Source organism: Propithecus coquereli, unplaced genomic scaffold (assembly GCF_000956105.1).
Source record: "Propithecus coquereli isolate 6110/MARCELLA unplaced genomic scaffold, Pcoq_1.0 Scaffold443, whole genome shotgun sequence".
Classification (NCBI taxonomy): Eukaryota; Metazoa; Chordata; class Mammalia; order Primates; family Indriidae; genus Propithecus; species Propithecus coquereli.
This window is the reverse complement of record NW_012150208.1, coordinates 125,553-137,666: the sequence shown is the minus strand read 5'-3', so window position 1 is coordinate 137,666 and position 12,114 is coordinate 125,553. Positions and strand designations below refer to the sequence as shown.

The following is a 12,114-nucleotide window of genomic DNA, read 5'->3' as shown; positions in this document are numbered from 1 at the left end:
CAAGACCAGCCTGGACAACATAGCAAGACAGGTCTCAAAAAAAAAAAAAAAGCTATAAGGAAAATAAAGGGTTATAGGACCCTGGTGGGAGGTCAAGGGGGATTGGGATTTTTAGATAAAGTGGTCAAGGGAACCCCTCTTATGGGAAACATTTGAGCAGATCCCTGTAAAAAGAGAGCGAGCCATGGGCTATTTGGGGAAAAGCAGCATAGACCGGGGAACTCAATGAGTGGGCTCACTCCTTGTTTTGTGTCTTTTGTCACGGAAAAAAAGACCAAACTCTGTAAACTAATTTTAAAGAGATTTACTCTGAGCCCAATTTGAGGACCATGACCCAGAGCCATGCCCAAGAGATCTTGAGCAGTGGACTCACTGAGCTCACATCTCGAAGGGGGGGGGGGCTTACAGGTTATAGGTGGGTTAAAAGATTCTTTGGCCTGTAATTGGTTAAAGACATGAAGCTTTGTCTAGAGACTTGGAATGTTTTAACATAAGGAGCTCTTTATCAGAGATAAGCCACTGGACATAGATTTGTTGTGTAAATTGAGGACCTGCAGGTTCGTCTTGCATACCCTTAGGCCTGTTAATGGGTTACAAAGGATGTCACCAAGAAGGGAGGGGGCACGATAAGGCATTTCTGACCTCCTTCCTCCAGGCAGGCAGTTTAGTTTTACGGTATTCCTTTGGCCACGTGGGGTTCCATTTAGTCAGCCGGTGGGGGGGGTGAGCCTTAAAATTTTATTTTAGTTCACACTTTCATAGCTCGCAGCAGGGTCCAGGAAAGAGAACAAAGTATGGAAAAGTATGCAAGAACTAAAGAAACCTTTATCAGTGTTTGACTTTACCTTAACCTTCAGGCCCCGGGTCTGACCAGGGTCCTCACTGCCCATCAGATGGACGAGATCCTAAGGTGGTTTGGAATCACACTGAGCACAGATTTCCCGCCCTTTAGACGAGGCACCGCTCCACACCGCTACCGCCTCCTCCCCTCGCCCGGAAGTCCCCAAACGCCGGCTCAGACTCAGACCCGCAGCGCCGGCGGCCTAACTCCCACGCGCACCCGGGCCCCGCCCCCAGGGCCAGGACCCCGCCCCTCCCCAGCGCTATAATTACGGAGCTGAGCGTCGACGATTGGTCTGGAAGCCGGAGGCCTCGTTTCCTAATTGGTCATGGTGTGCGACAGTTTCTCACTGAGCTGACGACCCGGAAGTAGCTCCAGAAGCGGAGGCCGCGTGGATTCACCTCCTGGGGGCTGGGTTTTAGCGGCCGCTGCAATGACCAAAATAAAGGCAGATCCGGACGCGCTGGAGGCCCAGGCGGAGGCGTGCTGCGGGGAGCGCACCTACCACGAGCTGCTGGTCAACCTGAACCCCATCGCGCAGCCCCTGGCTTCTCGCCGCCTCACGCGCAAGCTCTACAAGTGTATCAAGAAAGGTGCGGCGGGCTCCGGGATGGCCGGGGAGGCGCGTGGGGGGCAGGGCGAAGCCCCCGATTGACTCTTCTGTCGTCGCAGCCGTGAAGCAGAAGCAGATTCGGCGCGGGGTGAAGGAGGTTCAGAAATTTGTCAACAAAGGCGAGAAAGGGTAAGAACCCTCCTACCTCCGGATTTTGCATTTCACAGTAAGGAAGGAATCTCTACCATTTAGTAGGTTCTCGGTAAAAGTCAGGTTGACTCTGACCCAGCCCCATATTACAGAAGACAATCAAGCAGTCGGTAAGATCCCTTCAGCACAGATACGGATACATCACTTACACGACGGGCTCAAAGGCAGTTCCACAGGGAAACCAATTGTATAAGCTGGCGCACTTACGGTGGACTCCAGCTTCATTCATTCTGCGACCGTTTATTAAGAGTCTACTCATTTCCGGGCACTGTGTCATGCCAAGACAGCGACATTGATCAGATAATCACACGCACATAATTACAAGTTGTGATAGTTAGCCATGAGAAGCAATAGTAACGACTTCATTACCCTATTTTCTTTCCTTAATGGCATTTATCAGAATCCGAAGCTTATTTACATTTTTATTCCGTGTATCACCCACTCAGGCTAGAGTAAGCTCCTTGGGAACTTGGCTTCTCGGCGCTGCATCCCCAGAAGAGTTTGGTACATATTGTAGATGCTCAAGAGATAAATAATTTTGGGGAGATTTGATGCTCAGTGGAGCCTGACCTAGTTAGGGGGTGCATCAGGCAAAGTTTCCCTGAGCAGTCTCACTGGAACTGGGATCTGAAGACATAGGGATTGGTAAGGGAGTGGGGGGAATCCTGCCAGAAGAGTGGGTGGGCCCCAGGGCAGGAGAGAGGGCAGTGGTGGGCAGAGGAGCTGCCTTCTCATGGAGCCTAACCATGGCAAGTTTAGTTTTTTTTTGAGACAGAGTCTCACTGTGTTGCCCGGGCTAGAGTGCCGTGGCGTCAGCCTAGCTCACAGCAACTTCAAACTCCTGGGCTCAAGCAATCCTACTGTCTCAGCCTCCCGAGTAGCTGGGACTACAGGCATGCGCCACCATGCCCGGCTATTTTTTTCTACATATGTTTTTAGCTGTCCAATTAATTTCTTTCCATTTTTTGGTAGAGACAGGGTCTCGCTCTTGCTCAGGCTAGTCTCGAACTACTGAGCTCAGAATGATCCGCCCGCCTCGGCCTCCCAGAGTGCTAGGATTACAGGTGTGAGCCACCTGCAAGTTTAGTTTTTGTACTCAGAGCTTTGAGAGGCCATTGAGGGTTAAAGCCAGGAAGTGACATAATTATGTTTAAAACTTTAAGATTTGGCAATTGAGGAAAGGATTAGGGAGGCAAGAGTGATTTGGGAAAATTCAGATGGGAGGGCTCTGTAGTATGAAGAGGTGATGGTGGAGAAAGAATTAGCGCAGGTGGATTGAAGAGGATCAGATTCGGAGGATGAGGAGGTACGCATGACTTCTGGCTTCTGGCATGCCTAGACGAGTGGACAGAGGGCCCATTGTGAGGTTGTGAACAGTGGAGGAGGACCACGTTTGTGTGGAAAAATCACAGGTTTGGTTTTCGACTAGTGTTTGAGGTGCCTTGGAGACAAACAACTCCCTGCCCCAGCAGAACTGGCAGATAGGAAGATGGCTATATGGGTTTGGAGCTTGGAAGAGAAGGCAAGGCTGGAGAGCAGATTTGGGAGGTGTCAGCACATGTGGGGCACTTGACACCATGGGGGTGAGCCAGGAAGAAGGTGCTGAGGGACAAGGAAGTCCAGGATCGGCTGTGAGAGCACCAACAGTTTAAAAGCTACTGCAGAAGGGAGCCTGGAGGCTAAAGGAGCACTTGGAGCGAGGAAGCAGCACTTTGACGAGGGTTCTTTGTGTCTTCAGGCTGGTGAGGCCTGCCCTAGAGCCCTGACACCTTGCCAGCCAGGAGCCCTAGGTGAGGCTTCTCTGGCAAGCTTTCACTGGTTCCTTGCCACTGCTGGGACAGAGCCCACACTTCTTAGCCTGGCATTCGAAGCCCTTGGCTGTGTTCCCTGCCAATCTCACCAGCTTTATTGTCTGCCCCCCTCCCTGTCCTGGATTCCAGAGCCAGCCCCTCCACGGGCTGCGTCAGACATTCGTCATCCAGCTTTCGGTTCAAGTGCTGGCTTCCAGTTGAAGCCTTTTTTTGACTCTCCCAGGAGAGCTAAGCTCTTCCTCCTCGGCATCTCTCCCATCCCTCGTCTGTCCCAGCACTGTACCACTTGTCACACTTGGTGGCATTTACATGTTGTCAAGAAACAGATCACACCCCCAGAAGAATACACTCCATCAAACATAATTTTGCGCCCCCTTCAGAGGTTGGCAGACCCACGTTAATAACTGGGATCCCTGAGGGTGGGGACACCCTATTCAAGGCCCGGCCCAGAGGTGGTACTTCCAACTGGAAGAAGGAAGGACAGTGCTAGGAATGACAGTGATGTATCTCATTTCAGGATCATGGTTCTGGCAGGAGACACATTGCCCATTGAGGTGTACTGCCATCTGCCAGTCATGTGTGAGGACCGGAATTTGCCCTATATCTACATCCCCTCTAAGACGGTAAGGAGCACGTGGCCCCAACCTTGGTGGGCACTGGGGAGGGGTCTGGGACATGGGCTGCGGGAGCAGGCCAGTGGGAAAGAACACAAATGCTGGGGTTAAGACAGGTCCACTACTTCCTAGTTGTGGGACTGTATAGAAGTTACCTCTCTACAATTTGGCTTCCTTCTTGTAAATGGGAATCCTCTCCTCTGTAGACTTGAGAATGAAATAGAAGCAGTATGTGAACACACTTTGTAAACTAAGATGCTTCACTTGTGTTAGTCCTGTTAGGTGGTTTTGTGCTCCAGGGACCTGTAGCTGTCCGTATCTTTACATAGCAGGGGCCAGGCCTGGTCACAGGGAGTGGGGGATGGCGGGGACCTGGAGACCATAGGCCTCCTGCTGGGCTGGAGCCCTTTCACAGTGGCCATGTGGAAATGTTAGCCCATTTTTGCTGTGCCATGGCTTGAAAGTTTGCTTGAATTTAAATGCTAGCAACTAATTCAAAATGTTTTTAAATATAATGTGGACCCAAGAGAACGTGGCTGTGAGCCAGATTAGGGTGCTGATGGGTCATCAGTTTGTGACTCCCTGGCACATAGGTTGTGCAGTCTTTTTCTCCAAATAGCCCTTCTTTCCCCTTCTCTGAAGGACCTGGGTGCAGCTGCAGGCTCCAAGCGCCCCACCTGCGTGATAATGGTCAAGCCCCACGAGGAATACCAGGAGGCCTATGATGAGTGCCTGGAGGAAGTGCGGGCCCTGCCTCCACCCCTGTGAAGGACTTGGGCAGCACCCTGGGCACCTGCTCTGGAAGCTGCTGGGCTGGTGGCAAGCCAACTGGCTGCCCTCCTGCCACCCACACTGATGGCTTCTTCCTGGCTCCCTGAGGCACGTCTTCTTCCCAGGCAGCTCCAACAGCTCTTTGATGAAGGTAACGCCAGCGTCTTCTCCATCCGTGCTGTTTCCTGTCAAGCTTAAGTGAACCAGTTCCGAGAATGTGGAGCGGGGAAGTAAATGCTAAGTCTAAAATGTAGTGAGTCCATGGGTGTTTTTTTAAGTAGCAGCTGCTGGTGGGGTCAAGGAGCTGGCGGGCAGGAAGAGTGGAAGCTGGTTTCTCAATGGGAGAACCCAAAGGACTGTGAGTGTTCAGCGCTAATGCTCTGCTGCCCAGGGCCGAGCTTGGGCTCAAGCTGACAACCAATTCTGCTGCTCACCCCAGGGCTTTCAATTCCCCTTGTGGGGGTAGGTGGGGAGTGTGAGATAAGGCAGCAGGGCCCAGACCCACTTCATGGAAGCCTGTAGCCCTCAGGTCAGGGACACCTCCATTCCTTTCTTTTTCTTCCCCCAGGAGCCTTAAATGGCACTGTGAAGCTTACAGAAGCAGTTTACCCACCCATACAGTAAGTTTTAAATAGGAACATGAAGCTAAATATGAGATGGCCCTGATAACCTAATCCCTTCAAACATTTTACACTTGGGGTCCCTTCCTGTTGTCAAAGGCCCCATATGATACTTAGGACTCATAGCAACCAAGGTTCAAGCATCCTGGAATAAACTGGAAAGGGCTTGGGCTTGATCTGGTTTAAATTCCAGGCTCTCTCCTTTCCAAGCTGTGAGCCCTGTTGTGCAAGGCATGTCATCTTCCTAAATCCCTGTATGGATTTCTAATATGTGTATGTAAAAGTACCTTGCCTGGGGTCTGACATCTTTCAAGGTTTCCCCCCAATCAGAGGTGCAACTTAGGTTTTTTTCTGCCTGGGTATTGTTAGCCAGCCACATTCTTACCTGCAGCCACTGCCGGGCCACGCCCAATACCTGTGTGCAGTAGATGTGTAGTAATGATTTGTCAGTGAGGCCAATGGCTGGCTAGGAGAAGTGAGGAGAAGGGCAGTGAATATATTTGCTTGACATTATAAAACAATGGCATTCAGTTCTAACTTTGACTATTTACAATGGGAAATGGATACATACAGTTGGGGCTGTACAGGGGAGGAGGTGGCCACAGCTGGACACCCTCGGGCTGAGGGCAAGAATGGACAAGTGTTGGCATGGCAGTAAGAGACATGGCTGAGGGCAGGGATGGAAAGATGTCTGCTGCTGAAGGCCAAGTCCTTTGCTACTCTGTTGGTTCCTGCTAAGTCAAGGGAAATATAAACAGGAAGAGACAGAGCAGGAGCACAGAGGCCAGCATTTTCCTTTCCTTACAGCCAAGGAGCCAACTGCCAGGTGTGGGCTGGTTCATCTCTCTCCTCAGGCTCTGCCAAAGGGCTGCTCTGGCTCTCCCATGGTAGCACTTCTCAGCCAAGTGCTCTGAAATAAACTAGAGTCCATTGGAGCCACCCACCCTACTGAGACAGACCAAGGCTCATGGACGAAAAACCCCTTTTAACAAAGTTCCAGGCAGGAATCAGAATATGATGCGTTTCCCATCTGCTGGGTTTTGCTCCATGGGACAGTAGGGACACTTCAGCCTGCAAAGGGAGGAGAACCAAGAACATCTCAGGGCTGGCAGCAGGAGAGCCCAGCCAAGATGCAGCAGAGCATATGGAACTTACTTTCCTCCGTTAATGAGCTTGTTTAGTGCATCTCTGGAGATAACATGGCCGCAGATGAGCTTGATGGGAGGATTGGAGTCCGACGTCTGCTGGCGGAGGATGGGGCAAGCAAACACAGAGTGGTACCAGCACTTCATGCCTAGTTCAATCTCAATCTGGGAGGCCGGCAAAGGGGTCAGTTCCACTTCGTGTCATGGCTGTCCTCCCCAGTGCCTCTGGCCCACACTTCCCCGCCAGGCCTTACCGGTAACTCATCCTTGTGACTCCAGACCCCGGTGCACTGCCTCTGCTCAATCACAGCTTTGATGTTCATCAGCACGGGCAGTGCCACACAGCCAGAGGCAAAACTGCAGAACAAAGAACAGGGGCTGGAATGGCTCCCATCACAGCACGGGACTTGAGATGGGGTTCTTATGTGGCACAAGGTGAAATCGGTCCTCGAAAATCCCTCGGATTGTTCATGAGGTGCCATGTGTGTATGTCCAACTCTAGAGGGTCATTCTAATGTACTCCTAAATTGGAGAGCTTATGGGAAAGACAAAGATACCTGCTCATCCAAACTACTGAAAAGTCCTGGGTGTGACTGGGAGACAGTGATCAGTTCTAAAGGGCTCCAGCCCACCTGCAGGATCTACCCTGCTCTGTTGTCATAATATACCTCTATAACAGTGGCTGTCAGCTACGACACTTCAAAATGGGGGAGGGCTGGGCATGGTGGCTCATGTCTGTAATCCCAGCACTTTGGGAGACTGAGGTGGGAACAACAGAGTGAGATCCTGTTTCAAACAACAACAACAAAAAAAAAACCTAATTGATCACAACCAGTTACAGATTCCTTTGTTCCTTCTCCACTCCCACTGCTTCACTTGACCGGCCTTTATATATATATGTATGTGTGTGTATAAATAAATGAATGGATGGATGGATGGAAGGTCAGTTCCCATGAGGGTGGGGAGCCTACTGGCCAGAACCCCGGATGCTAAATAGTCTGCAGTGCACAGGGCAGTCCTGCACAGCAGAACCATCTGTCTAAAGTGCTGATGGTGTTCTTGCTGAGAAATACCATTCCATAATTTGGTGACAAATTAGATACGATTGAAGTTAGTCCATCATATTGGGGTGGAATGTGAGACTCCATAACCAGTCTAAGTAAAATGCACTGTGACTGCTGTTCACTGTGGCAGAGTGTGTGGCTTTGGGGTCAGGTCCAAGTGCCCTTTATTCCCGAGGTCCAAGGCAAGTGAGTTCACATCCTGAACCTCCACTGTCTCTTCTATAAAATGAGGATAACAGTACCTCTGACTCCCAGGGGTGCTGTGAAGCTGTTAGAGACTATTCCTGTGAGGGAGACGGCCAAGCAATAGAGCTAAATCCATGGTACGCAGCCACACACGTCTCCCCTGAAAGGAAGTGGCATTTGAGAGAAAAGCCTGGGAGAAGGTAGACTGCAGAGGGACATGGGTTAGTTGGGAAGGTCTTGAAAGGATCTGGGATGACATATAGGAGAGGCAGGGACCTCATTAAAGAGACCTTACAAAATGGCAACCTTGGCCCTGCCACTGACTGCATGGTGACCTCGGTCTACAACTCTTCCTAATTGTAGTTTCTTTAACTGTAGAAACAGGTACTTCTGGCCGAGCGCAGTGGCTCACACCTGTAATCCTGGCACTCTGGGAGGCCGAGGCAGGAGAATCACTTGAGCTCAGGAGTTCAAGACCAGCCTGAGAAAGAGCGAGACCCCGTCTCTACTCCAAATACAACAAATTAGCTGGCCATGGTGGCACACGCCTGTAGTCCCAGCTATTCGGGAGGCTGCGACAGGCGGATCGCTCGAGCCCAGGAGTTTGAGGTTGCTGTGAGCTGGGCTGGCACCACGGCACTCACTCTAGCCTGGGCAACAGAGCAAGACTCTGTCTCAAAAAAAGAAAAAAGAAACAGGTACTTCTTCTTCCTCTCTTGAAGAATAGCTAACGAAGCCAGTTTAGGTCTGTGAAAGCACTGAGCACGTCCCTGGCACGTGGCAGGGCCTTGGCAACATGATGTTTCCCTCTCTACCCTCCCACCGAGCTGTCCGCATGGGGCTGGGTTGTACCTGACACTGAGCGGGGATTCCACAGAAAGCCCCAGCAGGGAACATGCATCCCGGGTAAAGGTCTCACAGATCTCTGCCCAGTGGCTGTTGTCCAGGAGGTGGCAGTAGGGTGACTTCTCTAAGCCCAGCCGCAGGTACACCAGACTGCCCATCATCACCTGGATCTCTACAAGGCAACCGGGTGGCAGCTCAGGGGGTGCAGGGGCTCTGGGTCCGTCCCTCAGGGGGCAGCAGGACTGTAAAGCACAATATTGTGAGCCAGGCCAAGCCCCAGGCTCCCAGGCCCCTGGCCACATGGAGCAGGGATTGAAATGCCCTCAGGCAAAACTGACTCTGTCTAAAATCCAGTGGGGAGGTAGAGTCTCCAGGCTGCTTCTGTAGAACAAGGATAGGCATTACCAACACAGAACTGGGTAGGAAGGTGAGTCTTTTTCTGTTTTCTTTGCATCCTTCCAACTGCATCAAGGAGCAAGTGAGAAAGGCTAGTGCTAACGTCTTCCTATTCCCCACACTAGCTAATCTCCCCTTCAGAGTAGATCCCAGGTTCAGAGCTTTCAGGATGCAGCAGTATCTAGTGAAACCTTAAAAACACTGCTTGGTTTTCATATTTATTTTTAAATAAAGCTAGAACAAGAAAGAATATGGGTTACTACTGGTGAACATCTTGAGGGTGAGGCTCGAATTACAGGTGTGGAAATCGTAGTGTGAAGGCAAAGGGCCAAGGAAGGATGCTCCAGAGGAGGTGCCCAGGTGAGTCTTAAAATGAGCAGGACTCTCCCCAGTGGAGGGAGGCATGTTCGAGGCAGAGCAGCGTGAGTGGGCATGGCATGTTTGAGTGTGGTGTGGCACACAGCAGGCGCTGGGGACCCACGGTGGTCTGAGGTGGAGCTAAAAACATACAGCCGAGATGAAAGAGGAAGAGCCTTGAGTTTGGTGGCACTTGGGACACAATGTGGGATCACAGAGGTTTTCAGGTTGGGGAGAGGTGTCAGAGCAACAGCCCCCCCATGGGCACAGGGACCGGCAACCTGATGTAACCTGCCACATCCAGACATCTGCCTGGCCAACCAGCACCAAGCCTGGCACCCCGGGCACTCACCCCGTTGGTGCAGCCGAGCAAAGGGCTGAAAGTGCCGGGCATAGCTGAGAGCCTCCAGCTGCTTCTCAGGGCCACTTGCTAGGAGGCGGATGAAGTGCAGTCGGTGCAGCTTGAACTCCAGGGAGCTGTTGAGTTCCAGCAGGCGCTGTCTGTGGGAGACAGCCCATCTGGGAAGAAAAGGGCCAGTTTAGTTGGAGCTAGTGGGGGCTAGAGGAGGACCCCCAAAGCCTGTATGAGGCCCTAGGGTCAGGGCTGGAGGCATGTCAAGTATGTCTGGGGGAACTGAAGACCACAGACAAGCCCTGTGCACTGGGAGGTGAGAGCAGAGCACTGCTGGCCCACCTAAGGGCCTGCTTACTCCAATGCAGGCCTCAGGTCTTGTTCATGCAGAGCTTCCACGATTCGATTCAATTCCAGGAAAGGCTGCTTGAAATCCAGGTCCACATTCAGTGTTGATTCCTGTAAGGAAAGAGAGAGAGATCTCACCACTGGAAGACAGTGGTCCTAAAATTCTGTTACGAGCATGATAAGACCTCACCCGCTAAAGATAGGCTGGAGAGTGCCCGGCTCTGCGTGAGGAGCTGTGGTCTCCTGCCAGCCACTTGGCCCCTCTCATTCCCATCTCAGTTCCCCAGAGTGCGGACTGCAAACACCACCCCACCACAGCGCACTGGAGACAGTCCCCAGGCTCCGCACTGAGTGGCACAGTGAGAGAATTATTCCTTCTCAGTACTCCTAATTACATTAAGGAAAGGCTCCTTCACTGCTACCGCCAGTGTGTCTTTAATATCTAACAAGTGCCACTTTGTCTTTTCACTAATCTCCCTTTTTAGTAAAGGCGTATAAGGCCTCAGCTCAGAACCCTGGCTGGCAACCACCTCTAACTAGAAATGAGTAACTTCACTTTTCATCATGTATGTTTTTAGAGCTACCTTTTATTTATGGCAGGGGCACTGATTTCCTTTCTAAAATAAATTTATTTAAAGAATGGCAGGGACTTAGTATTAAAAAACTATCAGATAAAAAGCAGAGCGGGCAGGTCCTCCTGTGCCCTCCCTGCCTGGCCCGTACCTGGCACAGCTCCTCGGCAACGCCGAGCATGCCCTGCTGGTACAGGTGTTCCACAATGGCCATCTGCAGGATCTGCTGCTGCTTCTCCCGAGAGTCCCACACTGCGTCCGAGACTACACCGCAAATCTCAGAGTCAAAGTTCTGGCAAGGAGGAGAGACAGGGCCCTGTGACTCAGGAACCCTCACATGCTCTCCTGCTGAGTCTTTGTGCATGCCACTCCAAGGTACTCCCACCCACAGGCTTGGGTTTGTCCGCGCGCTCACCCTATCAATGGCTTTGCCCACTCGGGACACGCTGCTGTGAATGTCCTTGTGGTCCGAAGCCAGTTTCTGCACTGTGTCTTTGATCTTCCGGCAGCACTGTGACATCACCAGAGAGAGGGTGGCTGAGAGAGGGGCCCCCTGGAGGGCTGCAGAGAAACAGCGGGATGAGTGAGGACACAGAGGAGGCAGACCCAGGCACCTGCTTTGGCAGCAGACCCGTGTCTGCTTTCTCTATGCTGAATGACAGCCTGGCAGCCCTCAACTCTGGAGTAAAATAATTAGCTTATATTCCAGGTCCTGCCACTTTGTAATTGCATGACGTGGAATCGGTCAAGTGGGACAAGCCCTCTTACCTCTTAGAGCCTTCATTTCCTCATCTGTAAAATTGTAGGTTGCTATGAAATGAAGATGATTTGGCACTTACTGTGGTTAAGTATTTTAGCTCATGTACTAAATCATACATAGAATTCTGTGTGTTTACCTGTCCAGTTACCATATGACCCAGCAACTCCACTCCTAGGCATATACCCAAGAGAAATGAAAACACATGTCCACACAAAAACTTGCGTGTGCATATTCATGGCAGCATTATTCATAATAGCCAAAAGGTGGAAACAACTCAAATGTCTATCAACTAATGGATAAACAAAATGTGGTACATCCATACAATGGAACATTATTCAGCCATAGAAAGCAATGAAGTACTGATTCATTTATCATGGGTGAACCACAGAAACGTGTAATGAAAGGAGCCAGACACAAAGGCCACATATTGTATACTGCATTTACATGCAGTGTCCAGGATAAGCAAATCTACAGAGACAGAGGAGATTAGTGGTTGTCAGGGGCTGGGAGAGAGAGGACTGAGAGACTGTCAATTGGTTGGGTTTCTTTTGGGGGTGATGGAAATGTTCTGAAATTAGGTAGTGGTAATGATTCTGCAACTCTGTAAATATACTAAAAACCACCGAATTATACTTTAAAAGGGTGAGCTTGGCCGGGCGCGGTGGCTC

At 51.0% G+C, this 12,114-nt stretch overlaps 2 protein-coding genes across 4 annotated transcripts in view; one reads left to right on the top strand and one right to left on the bottom strand.

Annotated features, from left to right (window-relative positions):
• The first annotated feature begins 1,119 nt into the window (after positions 1-1,119).
• On the top strand, positions 1,120-5,049 carry NHP2 (NHP2 ribonucleoprotein). Its single transcript, XM_012654675.1, has 4 exons — positions 1,120-1,434; positions 1,514-1,583; positions 3,933-4,038; positions 4,672-5,049. The coding sequence occupies exons 1-4, from the start codon at positions 1,275-1,277 to the stop codon at positions 4,795-4,797; spliced, it is 462 nt and encodes a 153-aa protein (XP_012510129.1). The 5' UTR covers positions 1,120-1,274; the 3' UTR covers positions 4,798-5,049.
• Positions 5,050-5,906: 857 nt separating this feature from the next.
• The window catches only part of RMND5B (required for meiotic nuclear division 5 homolog B (S. cerevisiae)), an 11,851-nt gene continuing 5,643 nt past the window's right edge, over positions 5,907-12,114 (bottom strand). The window contains exons 3-10 of one of the 3 annotated variants that reach the window (XM_012654673.1): positions 11,102-11,247; positions 10,838-10,978; positions 10,125-10,225; positions 9,767-9,933; positions 8,668-8,833; positions 6,820-6,922; positions 6,576-6,730; positions 5,907-6,491 (exon numbers count right to left, since the gene is read on the bottom strand). In XM_012654673.1, the coding sequence (XP_012510127.1) occupies positions 6,428-6,491; positions 6,576-6,730; positions 6,820-6,922; positions 8,668-8,833; positions 9,767-9,933; positions 10,125-10,225; positions 10,838-10,978; positions 11,102-11,247 (1,043 nt within the window). In that variant the 3' untranslated portion in view covers positions 5,907-6,427. Of the gene's footprint in view, positions 6,492-6,575; positions 6,731-6,819; positions 6,923-7,921; positions 7,976-8,667; positions 8,834-9,766; positions 9,934-10,124; positions 10,226-10,837; positions 11,248-12,114 lie in introns of those variants that run through there. The other 2 variants (XM_012654672.1, XM_012654674.1) reach the window with 2 other exon arrangements.